Source organism: Falco biarmicus, chromosome 1 (assembly GCF_023638135.1).
Source record: "Falco biarmicus isolate bFalBia1 chromosome 1, bFalBia1.pri, whole genome shotgun sequence".
In the NCBI taxonomy this organism is placed as follows: domain Eukaryota; kingdom Metazoa; phylum Chordata; class Aves; order Falconiformes; family Falconidae; genus Falco; species Falco biarmicus.
Window position 1 is genome coordinate 45,024,192 of NC_079288.1, and position 23,887 is coordinate 45,048,078.

At 38.5% G+C, this 23,887-nt stretch overlaps 1 protein-coding gene across 1 annotated transcript in view; it reads right to left on the reverse strand.

Moving 5' to 3' along the window:
• TLL1 (tolloid like 1) overlaps positions 1 to 23,887 on the reverse strand; it is a 139,881-nt gene that overhangs the window by 62,744 nt on the left and 53,250 nt on the right. Inside the window, exons 2-5 of the mRNA XM_056355300.1 lie at positions 16,907 to 17,017; positions 12,806 to 12,886; positions 10,327 to 10,479; positions 7,109 to 7,226 (exon numbers count right to left, since the gene is read on the reverse strand). Coding sequence (XP_056211275.1) covers positions 7,109 to 7,226; positions 10,327 to 10,479; positions 12,806 to 12,886; positions 16,907 to 17,017 — 463 coding nt within the window. The remainder of the gene's footprint in view (positions 1 to 7,108; positions 7,227 to 10,326; positions 10,480 to 12,805; positions 12,887 to 16,906; positions 17,018 to 23,887) is intronic.

Genomic DNA, 23,887 nt, shown 5'->3' on the forward strand with positions numbered 1-23,887 from the left:
GGTCCCCTCTAACTTAGTGTCATCCGCAAACCTGATGAGACCACGCACCATCGTTTCTTTTGTGGGTCATTGATAAAGATGTTAAAAAGGACGGGGTTCCAGGATGGATCCCTGAGACACTGCACTTCCAGTCACAGTCTGAGTCCAAGCCATTAACCACAACCCTCCCAGACCAACGACACAACTGATTTTAACTTACCTAGTTTCCCACTCAACTATAATCCTGCAAAGTACACCCTGGAGACACAACACATTTAAATACCTTTGTTTATATCCTGGAATTTAATTTCCAATTCAAAACCTTTGTGATCTGAACACAACACATGACAGCAGTACAAGAGATTTGTGAGAATACCGTTAGGATAACCACGGATAATTATGAAAAGGCAGAACAAATCCTTTAGTAAAAAACAGTTTAAACAGTTCTGCTGAGTCTTCACATTTACCACTGTGTGGAAAATCTATAGAGAAAAATTGCAATGCGGAACTAAAGAACACTAACAATTTATAGTTTAAAGCAAATCAATAGGTTATTAAGACTGTAGGTTGTAGAATATTTTATACAATTTTAATAGTTTCAACATGCTTATGTTATTGACTTCATGTACATTACATGCTTCAACTATCAAAGCCATATTTGGTGGCTTAAAAATTTCCACAGATTTTCAATATAATTTTTGCACAGTGATACTTTGGAGACAAATAGAGAAAAAGGAAAAAAGTGAAAAAATAATTATGGTATCTATGATGTCTCCAGCTCTGCTTTTACTGACGCTATTCACAACAAGGGCAAAAGTATAAAGCAAGAATTTAACTATGGTCTATCTCTTCCTGTCCTCTTTACTTCATTTGGCCCAAAAGACAGTTTAGGGCTTTTAAGGTTGTGCACTGTATCTTGGAAAAGGTCAAGCAATAGCTGTACAATAACAGAAAAACAAAATGACTAGTACAACACATTAAGTAATTAAGACAATTTGTTTTTGTAAGAAAATACGGTAAATAAATACCTAATTAACCAATTTACCCAATCCAATTAAGAATATCAAGAAGTTGACTGTTTCTCAAAATCAGAGGTGCTTCAGACTACCACTGAAAGCTTTTAGTGGTATTTCATAAATCAGAAATTACTTGTCGTGATTGCAAAAACAAATTGACATTTTACTATTATAGTCATAAAAAACAAGAGAAGTTGGGCATTATCAAATCTGTGTAGTGACTGGGTACCTCATCTGACATACCTGAAATATATTTTTTTTTCTTCTGAAAAGAAAACAGCACTATTCCTCTAGGTTGCCTAACACTGAACACCTAAAACCTAACACACTGGGAATTACGTATTTTTAATGTTGGCCTGGTCCTAAAAACAAGCTGCCAGATGAGTACGGCAATTCCCTTACACTGATTACTTAACAGATTTCAAGTACTTCCCAGAAATTATAAACACATTTATTGAGTATTTCTAATTTTCTTTGGCATGTAAAGCATCAACACCAAGTCTTAAAATAACAGCAGCACTGCACACTCATAGACGGTTAGTAGGATTTGCTAGGATGAGCGTCATGTCAAGCACACCAGATTCATCCAATTAAGCTACAAGATTCTGATCACTTCCACAATTGCACTGAATCAAAGGGTACGAAAAAACAAATTAAATAAATAAATAAATCTATGAAATAAATTAATATGCAATATCACGGTTTGACGCCAGGTGTGTTTGGCAAAAGATCAAGACCTCTCTGTGCTGTATGAGCACTTGTCATGCCCCTTAAATTGAGTCAACTGGCAGCTTTTAAAGCTCCTCATCTCTCTAATCTTTATTGCACTAGACAGCAGCTGGAGACAGTAACTATTTATGAATCTCTAATTCTATTTAATCAGTCTAGCTGATCAATGACGGCGAGCAAAGAGAAACAAATGACAGAGAGAAAGTGAAGTGACTGGAACACCCCACTCATTCTTTTAAGCAACACTATTTCACAGCTACTGTCAAAAATGCTCTTAAATTCCTATGAAGGAAGAGAGTATCAGGTAGGGTCAATGCAGCACTTTTTTAGAAAGCTACACTCTTCAGAATGTGATGATATAAAAATCCTCACACATCACAACATCAGCTTGCTGTGGCACAGACTGTATGAAGTGGTGGATGAAAAAATACAGAACTTCTAAAGCGTGCTAGGACTGCATAACATTCCCTAAATGTTACACAAAGCAAGAGAAAGAGGTTCACAAAATTCATGAACAAATATCTCACTGAAGAAGCAGAGTTTTTTTCTTGGAGACAAAGCACCTCTATCACAAATATAACTCACTCTGTACAAAAGAGATATCGGCTATGACCTGACCTGATGAAATTGCTTATTGTCAGGGATCAATACAGCTGTGGTTCCTAAACGTTCTGATTCACTCCCCAAAGAGGACCTGTTGGGGTGGCAGAAGTGGCTACTGCTTCTTCACCTGCTCAATGGAGAAGACTACCCCAACAGTATAAAGTACAGCCAGCTGAGCCCATTCCTCGGTTAACAGCTACCTATCCCTGTGTATCAACATCAATCACCCCTCATTCAGTTTACGTTAATGCACTGTGGTTTAGACTATGGCAACAGGTCACCTGCACCCTGGTCACATCCATCCCGCGCCGTGCCGCCGCCAGCAGAGCCCCGCTGGGACAGGCAGAGTGCCAGCTGCTGGAGCTAATTGCCACCTGAGAGCACGAGTCAGCCCTAATGCCACAGATTATTTAGCACAACTCTGAATGTCTTCTCATTCCATAAAAGTGATTCAGCACCTTTTATAACATGTAATTCTTCTTAAAGGATACATGCAAAAGCGTACCTCAGGCAATGAATTTACCTGTTTCGCCAGCTTTAAGAACTTGCCCATAATGTCTATTTAATGTACTAGCAAGTTCAAAAACTTTAAAACACTCAGAAGCTGTTCAGCTGACAATGCTGGGGGAAGGATTTGATTTTCCTGTATCTCAGACAGCTTTGTCAAACACCCATACAAGAGGATACAGCAGGGATTGTAATAAGCCATCTAAAGTTTGTCATAAAAGTACTTGTCTTCTAGTGAAGAACAAAAATTGCCACAAAGGCAGGTCAAAGGCATGCTGAGATGCCAGAACAATATGACTAATTGCTCTTTTTTTGTCTCACTATATAAAAAGAAGCTTGATCTTGCACTCAGTAATATTTATTAAGAGCATGTGACTAGAGGCCATCCCAGTTTGCTGACCCCTTTTTTTTGGCTTTGCACACAGAGAAGCACACTGACTGTATCTTCAGGCACTTCCTATGTGATTGCAAGAAACTTAAGGACAGAGAAGCAGTAGTGAACAAAAGAGCTTTTGAACCTGTTTACAGATTAGATTTTTACTTGCCCTAATCAACTAGCTGTGAATATTAGCTGTAATTGATATTAATGCCAATGTACACAGCACTGTTAGAAGAATCATAAACACTAGTATCTGAATATTACATTCTGATTTTTATATCTCCAGCTAATAGTACAAATCACTTAGTAATTACAAAATTTTGAATTACTTAGTGCTTCAGCTATATTAAGAAACAATATTACAATAATTAACTGTTCTCCAAATCAGCTTAGATAAACAAGGTGTGATAACAAATGATTATAGTTTAATACTGCAACAGATGAAAATATTCTGATGCGAAGGAGGAATCCAGCTGTAAAGCTTTTGACATTTTTCCACACAAGCTGCCCATAAGCAAATCAGAGAACCCTGGTATAAAGGGGGGGTATGAAGCTGGTGGGAATATTATATGAAGTGAAGACAGAGAAGATGCTCTTGCAGTCTGAGAAAAGACTGCTAAATACCACAAAGACAAGCCCGCAATTGATAGCAACTCTAACAGATCAGAGAAGAGATCTGAAAAGGGAAATACAGAATTATTTAGTGTCCTGAGGTGTGCAAAACATGGCACAGATGGGAACCAGTGACAGAATATCAGTGCTGTGGGAAGAACTCTGGCTCTTATTCAGTCACATCCCAACCAACCACAAGTCAAACATGCAGCTGTTGAGAAACAGGGAGACATCATGCTTAGGTACCTAAGTGGAAGGAGAGACTGCAAGATACACGCATTAGCTCTAGCACTGGTTTAGCAGAAGTAATGATTCAATTGGACAAACACACCCTAGTTTTGGGTCCTCAACTTCAAGAAAGATGTGGACTAGTTGAAAAGAATCTCAAAGAGAATAAGAATGTGATCAAAGGCCTAGAAAACATGACCTACCAGGAAAGATTAAATGAATTAGACATTTCTAGCCTAAAAGAAAATAGAACTGAGGGTGGAAATAATAACAGTCTCAAAGTACATAATAGACTCCTTCAAAAAAGAAAGAGGAAAAATTTATTTTCTATGGCCATGGTGAGCAGGAATAAAAGTTAATTTACTTTAATTGCAGCAAGAAATATCTGGTTTAGCTATGACCAAAACCACTGTCCCCCAATTTCCTACATTTTTTATATTAAGGATAGTGATGCAATACATTTCCTAGCAGGTTGTGAAGTATTCACCTTTGCAGGTTTTCAGAAACAAGTTAGACAACCGCATATGAGCAATGACTTAGGAACAGCCACTTCTGTCTTAAGAATACATTACATATCTTCCTGCGATCCCTGGCAGTCCTATGGGTCTACAATAATCAAAACTTACCCCTCATTCATTTTTGATACATAAACTCTCAACTTTAAGAAGGTCATGTATTGCTGAAAACCAGCTGCTATATTTCAAATATGTTTTCTTCATCACTGCCCTTCTGGGATGAGCTTCTCATGAGCTGCTGCAAGATGTAACGCATTATGCTCCTTCACATTATCCTTAATGTTTACAAAGGCTCAGTAACACTTCACTTGCTAGTGTGTTAATGCTGCCATCTGAGACATTTGTAGATATTGATACCTGAATTTCTACATATATGACTGTATCCGCTTTCTGTTTCATTAAATATGTTATGTTTTGACTGTGTGCTCTTTGGAGAAGGGTTTATCATTTAGTTTGTAATTTGAACAGCGCTAAGTGCAACAGTCTCCCTCATCTGTGAACATTAGCTGCCGTGGTACTGCAAACAACAATGACACAACGTGCTAACAAACCAACACAGCACGGTGCTGTTGAAAAGAACAGAGATTAATTTCAATGTGACTGTCCATGTAGCAGAAAGTGTTTGCAGATGGTTTGGTGTCACTTTTGTCTGGGCTCTTTCCATGGAAAATCCTGCATCAGCATTGTATGCCAGTGAGTAATGCACAGTGGTGCCTATGCACCCAAAGATACACTCATTTATCTGGCTCTTCCTGAAATGGCTTATAGACTCAGTACCCCCAAAACAGTCACTCAAATGCCCCTTCTCTGTAGCCTGTTTTCATCACCGGTGAACTGTTCATAGCCACACTCTTCCTTGTCCTTATTTTAAACTTGTTACAGCCTTTTTAAATTATTTGTAATTTGTAAAGCACCCACCAATAAAACAACGTTAACTGTAAAGGATAATGGTGACTTTGAAGGTAGATATTGAGTATATCCCAACCTTCTGGTTCAAACTGGTTATAATCCAACCTTCACCCTAAACTTGATCTCATGAAGCATGAACCAACCTACGGAACAGCGCTGTCGCTAGGGGAGATTTTCCGTTGTTTGGCTTTGGGCACTTTGAGTTTGTATTTACTTTTGAGGAAACCAAGATCTCTGTAGGTATCCCCATTCTTTTCTTTCTAAAGTGTCTGACACCACTTAAATCTTTCACACTCTTCTGTGTAAATTCACAGTGCTTTCTGCCTCTGCAAGTGCAAGGGAACCATCACAATTATTCTCTGCTTCCCACTCCTCTTCCAGTTGTATGTCAGTATCTCTGAATCCTGTCTTACGGCTCGTATCATTAACTAAAATAACAGCTGTGCTGGGCCAGAACAAAAGTCCATTTCATTTGGCACCGTTTCCAACAGGGTCTACAGCAGACCTACGGGAGCACAAGAACATGACAGGCAAGTTCACAGGCACTCCTATAAAATAAACTCTCTAACTGCAAGGGTCTGAGGCTCAGGGGCTTTCCAAGGCAAAGAGGATGCCTTTCTTAAAACAGTCTATGAGTGGGTTTTATTATGTTTTCATATGCCTTAAGAAGAATTTCAGGGGTAATTAAAAAAGGTAAGTCCACAGGTAGTTTTGTGGGCTATGATTAAGTACATTCAGAATCATTGCTACACCACAAGGAGGTCCCAAGGCTTCTTTTCAAAACCCTATCCCACAAAAATTCAAAAGTACGCATGCAAAGTGTTCATTGATCAGGAGGCCAGCAAGACAGAGCCGTTCCCTGGGGAGCCTACAACCCAAACAGAAGGTGGCTACCACAAGCACAGTATTTCCAAAGGTAGTAAATGCTCTTCTTGGAAAACAAAGATGGTACACTGAGGAGGTTCAGTGACTACTGTATAAAATTAAGACTTCTGAGTGGAATAAATAACAAACATAGCTGACAGAGGCATTTGTGGGAATAAATATCTGAAGATGGAACACAGTGATTAATAGCAAGCTGCACTAACGGAAAATAAAACCTGTTTTGTTCACTGTTACACACCTGTGACCTGGAAGAAGGAATTTGTAAAATGGCCATGAATTTGGAGGTTAAACAAATCTGGCCAAGGACAGTCTAAGAATAGAAGAGTTAGAATCACAAGTAACAACAATTAAGATGGAAAGGGAATATAGGATAGATGTCCACACATAATTCAGCAGCCAACATGTGACACAGAGAAAGCTAATAATAAACAAATGATAAGGCTTAACTAACTTTAGAACAATACATATAAATATTAAAAGCACTGCATAAAGCCAAATATAAAAATCTCAGTCTACGTATCTATAGCAAGATTATCTAGAAATAAGACAAAAGAGGCATAACTTCAAAAAGTTACTATCCATACTGCTTTCAATAAACCTAATGCCAATCAGAACATGTATCTTTTAAATGCAGTAAGTTTCTATTAATTTTCCTGTGAATTACACATTCACTTATAACTGCAAAGCTGACAAACATGGCCAAACATTGAAAGCACCAGTATCTGTTACGACACGTACACACTTACCCACACGGTCTATACGTAAACACAATATAACTTTCTTCATCGCTTCGTTCAATAAATGTAACACACGTGTACTTTTCCCAGTGCCGCATAGCCTGTTTGAACATGGCGCGCTGGGTGCCTGGAACAATAATTGTATGAGGTGAAATAAGAGACTTTTATAACTGCATCTTGTTCCTTAAAATCAGATTTCAATACTAGGAATATAGGCCTGGAAGGAGTCATGAAGTCCTGTGTCCTAGCAGTCCCAGGTACTGCCAGATTCCAGTTAAAGGGATACTCAGAACATCAGCTCGTCATATCTGCCTACAAGAGGACCAATACTGCCTGACACATTCTAGCAAACATAAAACCTACGATAAAAAGCACACCTATGTTACAGCAGATGAAGACAGCAGAAGAAATGCAGTGTGCTTACATGCCTGCGTTAGCATAATACTTGCTAAGCAATTTCCCAGTGGACCACATAAGGGCGGGGGGGGGGGGGGGGGCGGGGGGCGCGGGGGTGAAGGGGAATTGAAGAACCCTGGCTCCTAGCTATCTAGCCGGAAGGGAAAAAAAAACATAATCCTACAGCCTTCAAATCTGGAGACCAGTTTAACCTAAGCCATGTAAACAGGCATACCAGTCAAGGCATTTGATTTTAATAATGATGTCTTGAACAGTCACCAGGCTGCCCTTCTTTGCATTAAGACCTTTCAGAAATCAAATGATCCACTAAAAGGGGGAAATTCTTAATTTGGTAGAATATTAAGCATATCTAGATATTTGTTTTAAAAATGAGAAACACATTCAGAAACAACCCAAACTCTAGATGCAGCAGCAGTCAGGCTAGCTCTCACCACAGAACACAAAGCCAGCTAGCAGGCAGTACTTCAGATAGCACGGCAATGTAACTTCATTGCCTGACAAAAGACAAAGCTTATTAACTTAGAGGCAGCATCTAAGAATATAGCTGTATTGCTTCTGAGCTGGAAATACATAAAGAATGGTACTATTTGGCACAAATTTGCTAGCAGAAATGCATCCACCTTGCAGATGTTTGCAAAGATGTATGTTACAGTATAGGATAATTTCAAAAAAGCAAAACCAACAAAAAAAACCACCACCACAACTTTTTTAAACTTAAAGATAACAAAAACTCAAAGTTCATAAAAATAGCAAGGTCAAATGATGTCAGATCCTAAAAACTAAAGGTTATTTCATCCCATCTTGCCCTTTTCTTTTATCTTTAAGCAATGTTTTCCAAGCTTTAGAATTTATCTTTCATTATGAAGAAGGAAAAATGTTTAACATGATCTGCTTTCATTTAGTTTACTACCATTATTTCAGAAGACAGTAATCCTAAAGCAAAGGTCACATTTGGTATAGTACTATGTAAATACCCGAACTAAAAGTTATACTGTAGCTGTTTGCTTGGAAGGAATGACTCTGGTTTCTCCACATACCTATGCATACAAACATGTGAGCACTTGCATGTTTATTTTGGTTCCCTGTATTAATGTGCACGAGAGATATTATTACTTATCTTTTCCCATCCATCTTTTCTTTTCTCCCTCTCCTTTTGTTTTAAATTACTTCTTACATCCACATTGATACTGATCCATTCACATTTTTCAGGGACAACAAAAGTTTTAAACTTTTTCTAGTTTTCTGCTAAGAATTCTATATATTTTGAAATCAGTCTTTCTTCTTGTCACATACAAAGTCTGTGTGTACACATCTGAAAACCAAACTGAGGAATTACAAAACCCCACATGGGTTTGCGTGGCAAGGGTTTGGTAGCAGGGGGGCTACAGGGGGGCCCTGTGTGAGAAGCTGCCAGAAGCCCCTGTGCCCCATGGAGCCCCTGCCAGCCGGCTCCACGTCAGACCATCAGCAACAGTGGTAGTGCCTCTGGGATAGTGTATGAAAGGGGGTGGGGAGGTGGAAGGAAAAAGAAGAAAATCTGTGCCAGGAAAGAAGAATGAGACTATGTGAGAGCAACAACTCCACAGACCCCAAGGTTGGTAAGGAAGGAGGGGCAGGGGGTGTCCCAGGCACAGAGGAAGAGATTCCCCTGCAGCCTGTGGTGAAGACCACAGTGAGGCACCTGTCCCTCTGCAGCCCGTGGAGGTTAATGGTGGAGCAGATCCCACCTGCAGCCCATGGAGGAACCCACACCAGAGCAGGTGGATGCCCAAAGGAGGCCGTGACCCTGTGGGAAGCCTGTGCTGAAGCAGGTTTGCTGGCAGGGGCTGTGGACCCATGGAGAGAAGAGCCCACACCGAAACAGGTTTGGTGGCAGGAACTGTGACCCCATGGGGGATCCACACTGGAGCAGTCCATTCCTGAAGGGATGCACCTGTGGAAGGGACCCACGCAGGAGCAGTGTGTGAAGAGCTGCAGCCTGTGGGAAGGACTCACATTGGAGAAGTTTGTGGGGAGCTGTCTCCTGTGGGAGGGACTCCACAATGGAGCAGGGGAAGAAAGTGAGGAGGAAGGAGCAGCAGAAACCTGTGATGAACTGACCATAAGCCCCATTCCCCGTCCCCCTGTGCTGCTAGGGGGGCGGAGGTAGAGAAATTGGAAATTAAATTAAGCCTGGGAAGAAGGGAGGGGTGGGGGGAAGGTGGTTTTCTGGTTGGAATGGTACTAAATTAAACTAATTTTCCCCAAGTCAAGTCAGTTTTGCCCATGACAGTAAGGGATCTCTCTGCCTTATCACGAGCCAGAAGCCCCCTGTTGGATCTCCTCCCCACTGCCCAGCTGGGGCAGTGGCAGAGTGGCTCTGGTGGGCACCTGGCGTCCAGCCTGGGTCAAACCACCACACGCGTGTGAGTGTTGAGAGAAATCAGTTTAGCAGAATACATGTCACACCAGTTAAATTAGTCACATTTTAAAAAATGCAGGATATTTAGCATAAAAACAGATCTCATGACATTCTGTTACTTAAGCTCTTGAAAACAAACACACAAGACATGTTAGGCAAAGCAGAGGAGCCTTCCCTTTAAAGCACAGTTATACTTTTTTGTTATGTAGCTTGCCTTTGGGAACAATTTTTTGACATATGCCCAATATTTTCAGAACAGATGTACCTCAGGCCTGATCCAACAGAAACTCTTCTATTGACTTCCATAGTAAGACCTTACTTTAAAAAAGAAAAAAAAGAAGGGAAGAAAAAAGCAGCAATTTAAAAAAAAAATCATATTCCTTCTCCCCATCCAAAGCATAAAGCTTACCAGTGAAATTTCCACCTATTACATATGGAATGACACCCCCTGGCCATATTCTTTCTGTTCGTGACGTAGCAGCTCTGGGAAATCGGTTTTTCTCATTTTTCCCTGAGAATTTTACAGTAGTTCTTCCTTTAGATGTATTATTTTGCTCAAAGCCTGTAATGATAATTAAAAGAAACTGAATTGAGATCACACACACAAGAAGAGAAAAAATATTTTCCAGCAAGTCAAAGTCAGATTATTTCTTTACACCCTTTAAAAGTAGAACATTGCTGTTATACAACAGTCTATCGTTACTTAGTTTTCTGAGAAATGCTTGAAACTAAGAGTCTAACTCTTAATTTTTCAAACATATCTATAGTAACAATTTGCAAACATTTATCAGCTTGAAGGTACATTGCATAATTTCACCTAAATTTTCTCATTTAATAAAAATAATGTTTTAAAAAAATCACACTCCCTGTGTATTTATTATTTTTTTTTAATACATTGGGATTTTTCCAGCAAACAAAGAGACCTTGGGCAGACCCAAAGTAATCAAGGCCTTCACTGACCTTTTCATTTTTATTCCAAGATCTGGAAAAAGCAAGTGCATGACCACCCTTAAAGCCCTGCACAGAAAGAAGTCCTTAAAGTATTAAATTGGCTTTTATTATCAGAAATTACAAAGAAAAAAAATAGATAAATGGCTTGCAAAGTTGTATACACATGGAAAAAGTCAGAGAGGGTCATTTCTCCCTCCAGTCTTCATCACCTCTAGCTGCTACCAGTAGACACGTTCTCAGATGAAAATGTTACCTTTCATTTAGATGGTAACCCTACAACACTTCAGGATGCAAATACACATTTTTCATAAATAAGCTTCTGGAAACGGTATGGTTATTACCATATCATAGTATTAGTATTACTCATGACTGGAGTTTCTTTACGAGACCAAAAAATGTCTGCTGTTTTCAGAGATACTACCACCACTTCCCATTACAGGCAAATCTTTCACAAATCAGCTGAAACTTATTGTGACAGCAGAAGAGGATAAGGATATTTAGAGAAGGACTTGCACACCATAACAGGTGCTTCGTCTAAAGCAATTTATAAGTTAGTATGCACAACAGGGCAGCTGATTAAAATGGATCACTTGAAAGGCACTCAACAAATCCTACGCAGTGGGGTTGAAATCTTATTCCTCATTGAAGAGTACACCTTCGCTCTGAGCATCCCGTGACACCAGTTGCACCCCAAGTGTTAATGGCTGTGTCAGGATGAAGGAGGATTCCAGGGCAGGATCATGGACCAGCACCTTGGCATAGCCCCGGGCTGGGATAGCCGTAGAAGGAAGGAAAGGAAGAAGCTACAGCAAAATGAAGGGAGAAAGCTCCTGATGCACAGGAAGAAAAGCCTGCCTTTGTAATGACTAACACATAACTTAAATTGTATCAGGAATGATACAGAAAATTTCAGGGTTTAAAAAACCAAAAAAACCCCAAAACAAAACAACCACTCAGTAAAGCAAATTACTTACCCTTAAATAAGTGTTTAAATGAGAATTATACAACAGTCTACAACACAGGTAGAAACTTCAGGGGAAAACTATTGTTACAGTTAATATGCAGTCATTACTGAACCACATCACATGTTAATACAGATGTTTTACAATTCAAAATTCTGTTTATCAACTTCCTTTTGAACTAGAAGTAAGAAATTTATGCCAAATTGCATGCAAAAGATGACAAGTATTTATGCAATACTAGAATTGTAATTCTCTTATAAGGAATGAAGATTATATACCAAAGCACATCTGCAAAGGCAGTTACTGTGCTCTGGTTAATCTTACAAAATATGTAAGTGATGCATTTAGACATAATGTGATGTGATTACAATGGAGTTTCACATATTTTCCTTTCTGAGGTTGAGGCTTCTTGACATTAGAGTGACATCTGACATCAAATATACTGGGTAAACTCAACCAATATTAACGGGGGTCCCACTTACGTAGCCTGCTGAATTCATCTGCATTTATACTGACAAGAGTGCCATTACTGTAAAAATGTGTTTGTTCAGTGTAACGCACCATAAATGCTTCAAACACAGTATAAATCACCAGAATACTCAACTGGATCCAGGAAAAAAACCCAAACGTAAAATTACCAGCTATGCAGCACAGCCTACCTGTATTGAAAAGGCTGTATTGATATAAGTTCAACTGATAACTGTGAACACAACCATACAAAAAAAGCCAAGGAATTTTTAATACCAGATTTAAAACTACATATTTTAGCTTCCAGATTTGACACTGGAAACAGACCTCTAAGAAAATGTAGCAAAGAGCTAATCTCTTCATTACTATTTTTGTACTATTTATTTTACAGTTTGCTTATGCCAATAGTAATACAGAAAGGCTGTAAAGTGTTAAACTGCTATGATCATTAATGTTCATGATACATTATCACATCAGGCAACCTGCTAATTTAAACAGTGAAAATACCAGAGCCAAATCTTCTTATCCTGTCTATAAGCTGATAGAGGGCACCTCGTTTTTTTGACATTCCATGCTCTCCAAAGCCACCTTTAAAATGAAAAGAAAAGAAGAAAAAAAAAGGAATTTTACAAAAGTTACAAACATGCAATCTTACACTTACACCAACTATACAGTCTGGAGACATTAGAAAATACCCTGTAAAACCTGCAATGCATCTTCAAGGAAGTTTTACATTCTTCAATGACTCACATATGAATTTTTCAAGTATTTGTGACAGTGAAATAAAACCACATTTTTTAGCTGAAAAATTTTCTAATATGCATTCCAGAACATAAGCCAACATGTCTTTGTTATTCAGACAAATCATGACAATTACATCATCTAATTATTATTTGGAGCTTTTTTCTTCCTGGTGACCTTGACATCCTCAAAGTCATATTGATTGACAGCTAAAAGGCTTACTCTCACAGAAATTTCCTGAACGCATGCCATAATCTTCTCATTTCAAGGGAGGGGGAAAAGGGAAAGCAAACACCCAAAGTCTCACCAGAAATAAACAACAGAACTGACACAAACTTAATATGGCTGATTTTACCATGCAAGATTTGGTTTTCTTTGTCAACATGCAAATAGTTGTCAGGGCACTCTCAAGGCTTTGAGAGCATCTCATGCCGGGTGCATATTGCAGTAAGACCCTGCAGGCATATACATATCTGTGTCATTTCAGCCATCAATGAGCAAGAAAAACTAAGTTATTAAGTAGCTGATTTTAAAATTTATCATGCCATTTACAGAAATGCATTGCATTTCTAGGTTTACTGTAAACATTTGATCATATACATCTGCCACATACTCCCTTCACATATAATACTTTTGTGGCTGGAAGTGCCTTTGCAAACACCACCAAACCAGACAAATGAACACTGGTAATATTGCACTAGTCAACAAATCATTCAGAATTGTTCAGAAGGTTTTGTGATTTCCAGAACTTTGTAGTAGGTTGTATTTTAAAATTCAGTCTCTGTTATAGGACAAGAGAGTCTTCAAGCTACTTTTACAACAGCAAAAGTAAAAAGATAGAAGTAAAAGGACCACTGAAACCTCCAGCCACCACTAAAAAGACCTTTCCTAACTCCCCATAAAATCTTTAAATATAATATATGAAAAATACGTCTATTAAACAACAACTTAAAAATCGTATTACAGATGAGAAAATTCCATATAAGGCAAGTGAGTTTGTGTGGCTGCTCAGTGAATAAAAATCTGCCTAATTATTTGGATTACACTGTCACATAGCTGCTGGCTCCCTTGAGAAAAATTTTCCAAATTTTTTAAAACATTTTAGATAGATGAGGTAATAGTAACTTGTTGGAAAGGAATGTGTTGAACATGTCATTAATGTAATTGTCTCTCATGTTTAACATTCATATTAAAAAAAGGCATATAGCTAAAGATTCCAAACAAATATCAAAATACCCTTAAAAGAATCAACTGTCAGGCATAACAGAAAAAAACAAAGGCTCCATTAAATAAACTATTATACTGTAATTATTTCTAGAAAGAATATTAAACTACCACTTCTTTGTTAACACAGCCTGTGTATTCCATTTAGTGAAAAGCTAGAGCCAAAAAAGTATCTCATATAACTGATTTGTCTTATATGAATAATACACAGTCTTGTCCAGCCACAATCCAAAAAGGTTTTTTAAAAAATAAATCAAAATTGCTGCATCTTCTCACACTTCAAGCAGGAGAAGAAGGATAGTTTTGGCAGTTTGGACTAAAAAAATATACACATAACAATGTTATCAGCTTTACTGTTGTTTCTGTTTACAATTATTATGTATATTGCTTGGAAAAAATTGCTAACAAAATGACAGAGCCACCCTCTGAGAAGCTCACAGATTAAGTATCTGACCCTGAAAATCCAGGCAGATAATCCTCACCAAAAGGAGTAGTCACATAAGGTGAACCAGAGCCTGTGAGCCTCGGGACTTTTTATTAGTAGTTGCAATGAAAAATGAGACTCTACAATTCTGTCTTGCTGGTTTACACCCAAGTGTCTAACTAACGCTTCTACCTGATGTCACCTTTAGTTTGTGAAGGTTAACAACAGAAAGCGCTCATAAATCAAACTTGTAATTAATTGTCATTGTGTCTGTAATTAAGGTAAAAATACTAGTTGTTTTTCTGTTTCACAGACATTTTACATTCCTTTTCCAGTTGCTACCTAATATCAACTAATTAGCTGTTGGCAATTTACTCTTTTGAAAATGAGGGGGGGGGGGGGGGAAGCACGCTAGGCTATGCAGTTTGCAAAAACAGTCTAAGCCAGTTTATGCATCAAAACGTTGCAAATCTAGAAAAACAATTACGTTTTCAAGTGCAAACTTGAGTTCATCAACTCCGTTTTTAGAAAAATCAAGGATGTTGAGTATTCACTGGGAGCCACTATTAAATCATTAATTTCAGCAGTTTTTTCTCCAAAGTCCAGCCCCACTGACCACTGCAGTTGCACTGATTACTCTTGTGCAATAAAGGGCAAAACTTTTGACCCCAATGCATTAGTCACCCTCAGTAGCATGACTCAGTATCCTGAATAGGACACTATCCACAGGGAAAGATAATGCACAAATCTCAAGCCAGGTAAGGAAAGAAAATTATATAATAGAATACAAAATATTACTGAAAAAGAGCATAGAAATGTATATTATTCTGTGGCAATTGAGAGGGGGAAAAAACAAGTCTGCAGTTAAAAAGAAAAAAGTAGAAAAGCAAGAAGAAAATGGAAAGTCTGCAGGTCAAAGAAATCACTTGACTGCATCCATTTTAAGGGGAAATGACCGACCTTGCTCTCTACATTTTGTCAGCAAAGCTAGCGCCTGACATACCCTCAAAGCCAATTAAAACTATTTGGGGGAAAGAGGGACAAGGAAACCACTGACTATTAACATTTTAAAATCCAGTCTTGAACTAGAAACTATCAAAGGTGTTCCTGCCTTGAAAAGACAAGTGGCTTTAAAAGGAGATAAAATAAATTTTCAAGTTGTTATAAAATCAGTCTAATCACGACATTAACTACAAAGAGTATAAATATTTTAAATGTATCAGTATTTACAGGTTAAATTGAAAATTACTTCTTTGGTCTGAAAAATTCCTTTCTGATCGTTCCTCAAAGTGACCCTTATTTCCACATATCAGGAATCGTCAAGTTAACAGTAGCTCAGTTCAGGAACATATAGAACATGCTTAGTAGAAAATAAATTTCAATTATGCACTCATACATTTTCCAATAGCATTTTTTCCACACTTTTCCTAAGTAACTTGGCTTTTTTGGTATCGTAACCTTAAAGTTTACAAAATTCTGCTATGAATTTACAAATCAGCATGAAAGCATAGATGCTTTTAGATACATTAGATATAATCCATGCCTAAATGGATGTCTGTTTTCTCTTTCACACACACACATACACATTTATACATAAATAGTGTCTCTTTCCCTGGTTGTCTGAATATCCAACTGCCTGTGTTAATCAGATTGCAGCTGCTGGCACTAATGTGCTGTATGTTAACAGCAAGTAAACATATATTAAAAAGTCAGATAAATAGTTGCTTTTTAGACAAGGCAAATTCTAGCAAGGATGACATGTTCTTATGTTGCTTCTTAATCTGGGTACAGATATGGATGGAAATGAAAAAAGAGCAAAAGGAGGAATTGTAATTCCAGACTCCCAGTCTGGCTTCCAGGATTCCACGTATGTTCTCTATAAGGCATCTGGGCTCGGCTACTAGGAAGTTTTAGCAACAAAAGTAAAGCTTTGTACAGTTTCCCTTCCCACATGACCATGTGCAGATTTACAGTTCCTAGTGGCTTCTGCTCTTCAGTTCAACAAGATATTTTTAATCAGAAATGCCAGATTAAAATTTTAGCTTTTATCTTTCTTTCCTTAGAACAAATTTATACTCATTGTTTCATAACTCTTTAAAGTGTAACCTAATATTACTCAAAACATTATACTGACTTTCTACATTTAAAAAAAGAGATTGCCTTCCATGCAGAAATAAATAACAGAAAAAATAAGTTAAACCAAGCTTGAAACATCGTACCTGTGTTATGGCCAAGTCTTTCGTTGGAGTGCTGCGTAAGGTCAATAGTCCTGTCAATTTGAAAGATTTTTAAGTCTTCATCATCTAAGGCAATATCTCCCCAAAAGACAGCTTTAAATAAAAAAGAGCTCAATTTAATTAAAGAATTTATTTAGACAATAAAACCAATCTGAAGACTATAATGCCATGTTACAACCCTCGGGAAAATATATGACAAGTATATACTTACATCACATATGTTTGCTTACAGATCTGTATTTTTATACAAAGAAAGAAACCTACCTAGCAAAACAAATAATCTGTTTCAGTATTCTCCTAAACTCTCAGTCATTTTAGTTTCTTTACACATTGCCTAAACTCAATAATTTAAAGGTAATGTCAATCTATTAACAGATTTGCAGCATCTGTTGTTTTCTGTAAGTAAACACAATAAAGCAGAAAAGACACTGAACACGGTAACATTCAAACTATGAAGTCAAAAACATACAGTACTGTGAAAATACAACCTTTACATTTCCTAACATCTTCCCAAAGATTTGAGTTATTTGAAGTAAATTTTATTATGCTCCAATGATTTTCTATATTTCATTGTTTGCCTCTGAGAATTAATGTTTATCTGTTTTATGTTAAACTGAGTGAAAAAACTCCTTATTTTTCATTATTCTCTTGGTTTATTTCTATGCTTCTATAGCTAATCTCACTATTAGGATTCTTTCAAATACTTTGCTTTTCAAAGCTCCAGTCTCTCCTCCTTTTTAACCTTTTTTGGTGGGTTTCTTCTCTCTTCTCCTGTTCTCTTTCAGGCACTCTCAGGTTTTTTTCTGTTCCAACTTTTGCATAGCTAACTCATCTTCCCTAAGCTGCCATCACAACTCAATGAACCAAGATATAGGCCCACTTGCAAGAACTCTGGATCTACAACCTCAGCCTTTCATCTCTGCCTGCTTTTGCTGAGATTTTATCCTGAGATCTCCCTGCCAGCTCAAACTTATCATTAAAGCTGAACTCAACAGGCCATAACCTCAACTACTGTGAATGAAGTCAACAGAGCATATACCAATTAACGTGAGCTGAAGTGGTTATTATCTTTATTCCAATTCTTCCTTTTCCCTCTCTTCACTGCCTCTGTCGATAGCTCTATTATTTGTCCCCGCAGAGTCACAAAGCCCCTGGGTTCAATCTTGGTGTCATCTTCAACCCTTTCCCTTCTTTCTCCCATCCAGGAAGACATCACTAGCTCTGCTTGGCTGTTCATTACACAGTTCCACAGCAAACTGCTTTCTTCACTTCCATACAACTAAAACCTTGTCCAAAGTCCAGCTGTTACCAAATCATTCTCTCTAGTCTACTTCCATTCAAACTGACTCTAATATTGTCTTTCTTTGTCTGTTTTTTATATCATCTGGTAGAGAATATTCAACAGGTAATACTCTCAATAGTTTCATTATGCTGCAAAAGTTACCTTTTTCTTATTTACTGATGCTTATATTCATTAGTTTTTAATCAAATGAACATCAAAGAGGTTTTACTTAAGCAGAAAGTTATGTATTTCTAAAGAACTCCCAAGATATTACATTGCTTCCTCCCATTTCCATTTTTTTTCTTGAATGCAAGGCAACTAGGAGAAATTACGCTGAACATGCATTTGGTCTGCTTTGTGAAATTCCTAAAAAAAAACCAGATCACAGGCAACGAGCTCCAAAATGAAAATGAAACTTTTCCGTTAAAAACATAACCAGCATCTTACATCTTCCCTAAATCTGGGTATGTCTGTGTATATAATTTCTACACAAGATAACATTTCTTAGAAACCACAAGTATTTGGGACCATTTCTGAGACTGTTCAGTCACTTCAACACATTTCTGAACAGTCTCCTTCCAGAAGTCACTACTTCCTCATGTTCACACCACGCACGCCAAGGACACCTCCCTGGCCAGCCTGCTCTCACCAGGGAGGGTGTTTACCACCAGGCCAAGAGACAGAGCTAGTGGCAGCTCTAGATAGGTGGGGTTTATTTTCCCTTAAGCTTCTAGGAAAAATATCTCAAAGTGTCAGTGTTTTGAACAGTGAGGGGAGAAAGTCTCCATCTGACTGGAGTTAAATATTATTTATTATTTACTATTGTAAACACCACCTAAGATTTCTCACAGATGTCATTTGTAACAGGCGCCACTGTATAAGCACAATGAAAGATTTCAAACTTTAATAAACAGAACAGAAAATCCCAAGAGGAACTATTAACATTTCAGTCTACAAAGATATGATGTGTCCCAGCAGAGGTCACACAGGCTGTCCACAACAGACTCCAGGAAGTGCTAAAGCTTAACAGCAAGCCCATTTTTCTTCCCTGGTAGGACTGAGAGCTAACAAAAGCAAGGTTCTGAATTAACAATAGGTGATCCAAAAAATAACTCACCAAAAAAATGCATTAGCAGAAACTCCTTTGGTTTCAGTAATACTGATGTATAAATACGAAAACCCAAGGCAAATCAAACTTCAGAAAAATAGTAAAGTAGAAAAAAATATTGGTGGAAAACATCCTCCTCAGTCCTGATGACACATCTTTATCACTTCACTGTGGTGACATTCACTTAAACATGAGAATACAAATAGTGAAGACTAAACCCTTTAAATTTATCTGACATAAACGCATTGAATTAGCGTGTACGTATATAAAACATACCTCGGTGTTCAGGCAAGGTATAGCAACTTTGTCTGTTGGGTTCGAAAGGAAAACAAAGCTATGCTACTTCTGTTAACCCTCTGGACTGCTAGCTAATTTTTGATCAGCAACCAAGCACAAGGTTAAGTTTAACAATATATAACCATGGTAATGTAACAATAAGCACTGATGCAAGTTTGATGTAATTGTAATCTGTGTGACCAATAGGAGCTAGGTTATCTAATGTATTAACTGAACATGAGTTAACACTGAAGAAAGCAATATTTATGATTGATCATTTAAAAGTATAATGGAAATTTGGAGCTTTATTCAGGCCACTTTTTTTGAAGCAAAGCAATTCTGTTTTGCAGAAAAAGACAAACACATGAAAGACACATGATGAAAAGCAGAAACCTTGACAGAATTAACTCATTTGAGTTTAGCAACAATAATTGCCACTTCACTTTTACAGTGTGATTTTCTGAATTAATTCCAGTTCAATTGGGAAGATATATACCTAGCAAAAGAAACAGCAGTTAACTGGATGCTATTTAATGTCAATATAGCCCAAGCAATCAGGAACTGAGACAAAAAGAGAGCTGACAACTGCTTTTTTAAAAAATACACCTTTTTTTCAGTGTAAGGTCTACACTGGGTATAAATTCTGCTCTGAAACACAACCCCACTCACATTATCCAGTAAAATAAAAACAGGTACCTCCCACAATGGTTAAAAGTATCCTTTAAGTTTCAAAGTACTTTGTGACTAGAGAAGACTGTATTTTTGTCTCCTGCTTTAACATTTTTATGGCCTGAAACTATCTGAAGAAGTCACTCTGTATTCTTCATCGTGTCACATGCCATCAATCTTAATGCTACGGAAAGCAAGCACAGGATTTTTGGGGTATGCAAGGCATGATGTTAAAGACTTTGCTAAGAGTATGTTAGGATTAAGAGCTTTATTAGCTCCCTGGAAGGAACTTCAGACAGAACTGAACTGTTCAGCTCTGTACCTCCCACTTTTTTCAAAGATATTTAGTTCATAAGTTTTATCCAGAAAATTGACAAGAATCTGATAACCAATTCACTTAGCATGCAAACAAAGCAAAACAAACAAACAAACAAACCCAAACACCAAAAGGATGGAAAAACTTTCAGAATTATCCAAACTGAACTTGAATGTACCTCTACTTATTTTAGGTTGCTTCATATTATCTCTTACCCTAACTATGTATCAGTGGCCAGGAAAACCTACATGGTCACAGGCAGCTTTTTCACTTAATTTGAAAATGCAAAATTGGGAAGCTTAGGAAAAACCTGTTGAAAATCTGAGACAGTATTAATAAACGAAAAGTATTTCAAGTATCTTTTACTATGCATAGGTTCTTAATAAAAAAGAAAATGGATCATTTTGTCCAATACTTGATAATGAGGTATATAACCTGCTATACCAGATTTCATGCAACTTTCTTTTATTTGAGTTATATTTTCATGTTTTTTATATGGACACAACATTATGCATTTACAGAAATTCAGAGACAATACATGCACAAAATTCAGAAAGATGGACACAAACTCACCATGCAGTAAAAGTACGGTTTTTTCTTTAACAGTGAAGAAGGATTTATGTGGAGCCCCTTAAAGCAGAGAATACTCTTTACCAGCAGATGCAGTTCTGCTTTCATACAACTCAAATCCCTCAGCCAAACATCAGCTTCAAAAAGGTCTTAATTTATTAAAAAACAAAACACTGCCATGCAAAGCAGCTCAGGTCACTACATGTAAGCTATCAGCTCACAAGCATGAAAACAAACAGGGAAATAAGTAGGTTGTAAAAGAAATCTTGCCATCCAGAGAAACACATCTGAACATCACCACACAAGCAATGTGACTGGAAACTAAACCCAAGATGGTCTATAAAATACAGATCGAGCACAGAAACTACAGCTACACTCTACTGCTTGTAATGGGAACTATCACGTTACCATAAGTAATTACAATTCATCTGCAAAGCTGTCTTTGGTAGTCTACTCTCTTCCAACAAGACCATCACTGCATCAAATATCCAGTATTCTAAAGGATAAAATAAATACTAAGGATAGGAAATAAATATAAATAAATAAGTATTTTTTGGAAAATGGAATGAAAATTAGTTTAAGCACAGGAATGCATGCACGTGCTATGAATCACTTAGAATACAGGGTTGGGACAAGAAAAGGCTTTCATGACTTTGTAGAAGGTGGTCAGAAGTCCATGGGGCAAGAGAGAAATCGCGCGGTTAAATCCAGGGGGCTGTGGTATGTGGTAGGGATGGCTCGTTCTGGGATTCGGAAAGTTAATTAGCGTGTAAGTCTGCAAAGTATGTACAGCAGTATGTTCCTTACAATCGTAATAAATTACATACATCAAACTTCCTTCACAGTTTGCCCTACAGCTATTAACTTTTAAAACTAAACACTGTAACAGCCGGTTTTTAATACAATACCTTCCCGGTCGCACTCACGCCGCTATCAGCAGCCAGGTGCAACAAGGCGCAGCGCGGAGGCTGCGGGACTCGGCGCGCGCTGCGCAGCGCTGGGGGAGCGGGGCGGGGCGCCAGGTACCACGGACAGCGCTGCGGCACCGCCACCGGCCCCCCTCCCCCCCACCGCCACCGGCCTCCGCCACCGGCCACCCCCCCCCCCTCCGCCCCCACCCATGCCCCCGCCCCCGGTTCCCTCCCCGCCACCGGCACCGCCGGCGCCCCCCCGGGCGCGTGCCCGGCTCGGGGACCAACTTCCCGCCTTCGGAAGGCCGGAGAGCACAAGACGAGGGAGCCCTTCCCAGGCTTTGTCAAACCCAGCTGCGAACTGCTGGGCCGCGGGCGCCCTGCCGTTCTGTGAGCAGGTGCCGGGCTGCGACAGGGAGCCGGCTCCTGGCCGAGCAGGTACCAGCGGAAGGATCAGTGCAGCATCAGAAGGCACTTCAGAAGCAAAGCCTCGGATCAGGGTACGCTACCGGGAGTGGAAAGCCCAGGCAGCGTTCCTTCACCCTCCTCCCCAGCAGCCGCCGGGAGCAGACAACGGAACATGGCACTTAAGACACAACTGAAACCTGAAGAGCTCCTGTGGTGTCCTTCGATAGGAAGGGGCACACCCAGCACCTTCCAAAGTCTGAACAGTAATTCAATGCAGCAAGAGGTGCCAAAAAGTGTGCTGGCCCAGGCTCAGGGCAGGTCTCATCTAAACCCACATGTGCGGCACTTCCAATTAGCAGCCTCTTCCATAGCTGAGTCACCGAGCACTTCCCTGTAACAACAGAGCTATGTGCGCTGCAGTCCACCTCGGGGAGTCATTTTGTTCCATACAATCCCTTCACGGCTTACATAACGGTCTCTAACTCTGAATAGAAAAAGGAAAATTTAGAGCTAAATAAGTAAAAACAATTCCACTTCATTACATGGAAGACAACATACGCACTATAATTAACCTGATTTTGTATTCCCACCGTCTTCAAATCAGTTCAGTCTTTCCAAGATTTTTGTGTACAATACACTCTTCTTAGAAATCATTAAAATGAGAACAAATGAGAGGGCAAATAAACAGCAAAAGATGTTTCATGCAACCAGAAGCATGCCATACCCTCGACTCTATCACTGTTCATCATGAGTGCTAACCTCAGCTGGAACTATTTAATAAATTTCTGTGTTACCATCACGGAACATTCAAAAGAAATTTAGGAATTGCAATTGAAGTTGATTTAATCAAGTGTTTGATAATTAACCAGATCAGTTTTGCTTTTTATTGAACAAAAATAAGAAAGGAAAAAAAGTTAAATAAAACTTTTACAACATTAAATAGAAGACCATGGCAGGTGTTTTCACAGACACACCAAAACAAGGAACTTCCTTAATTTCACCATGCAGCATTTTTTAATCTGCGCAACTATGAACAAGAGTTAACAAAAAGTCTTGATTTACTTGAAAAAGCTCATATAGCCACACCTGAGAAGGGAAATAACACTTCTGACTGGCTCCATCCATGTTCCTACTCACTGTATAAGTAAATTATGTAAAACAGCACGCTCATCAACACTCACACCAATTCTATTTTCCAAGACTCCTGCTTCAAACTCCTAACCAGAAAGCCACCATTCTCCCTAAGGAATGTATCATTTCCACTTCTATCAGAAAAGAAAATAACGATGGTAGAATACTTTAAACATCTCCAGACTGCACATCAGTTAGAAAAACATTCCTCCATCCTTTTGAACGTAGCACCTCTTGACAACAGCTCGCACAGACACACTTAAAGTTATCCCGAAATCAGCTAGTTCATGTA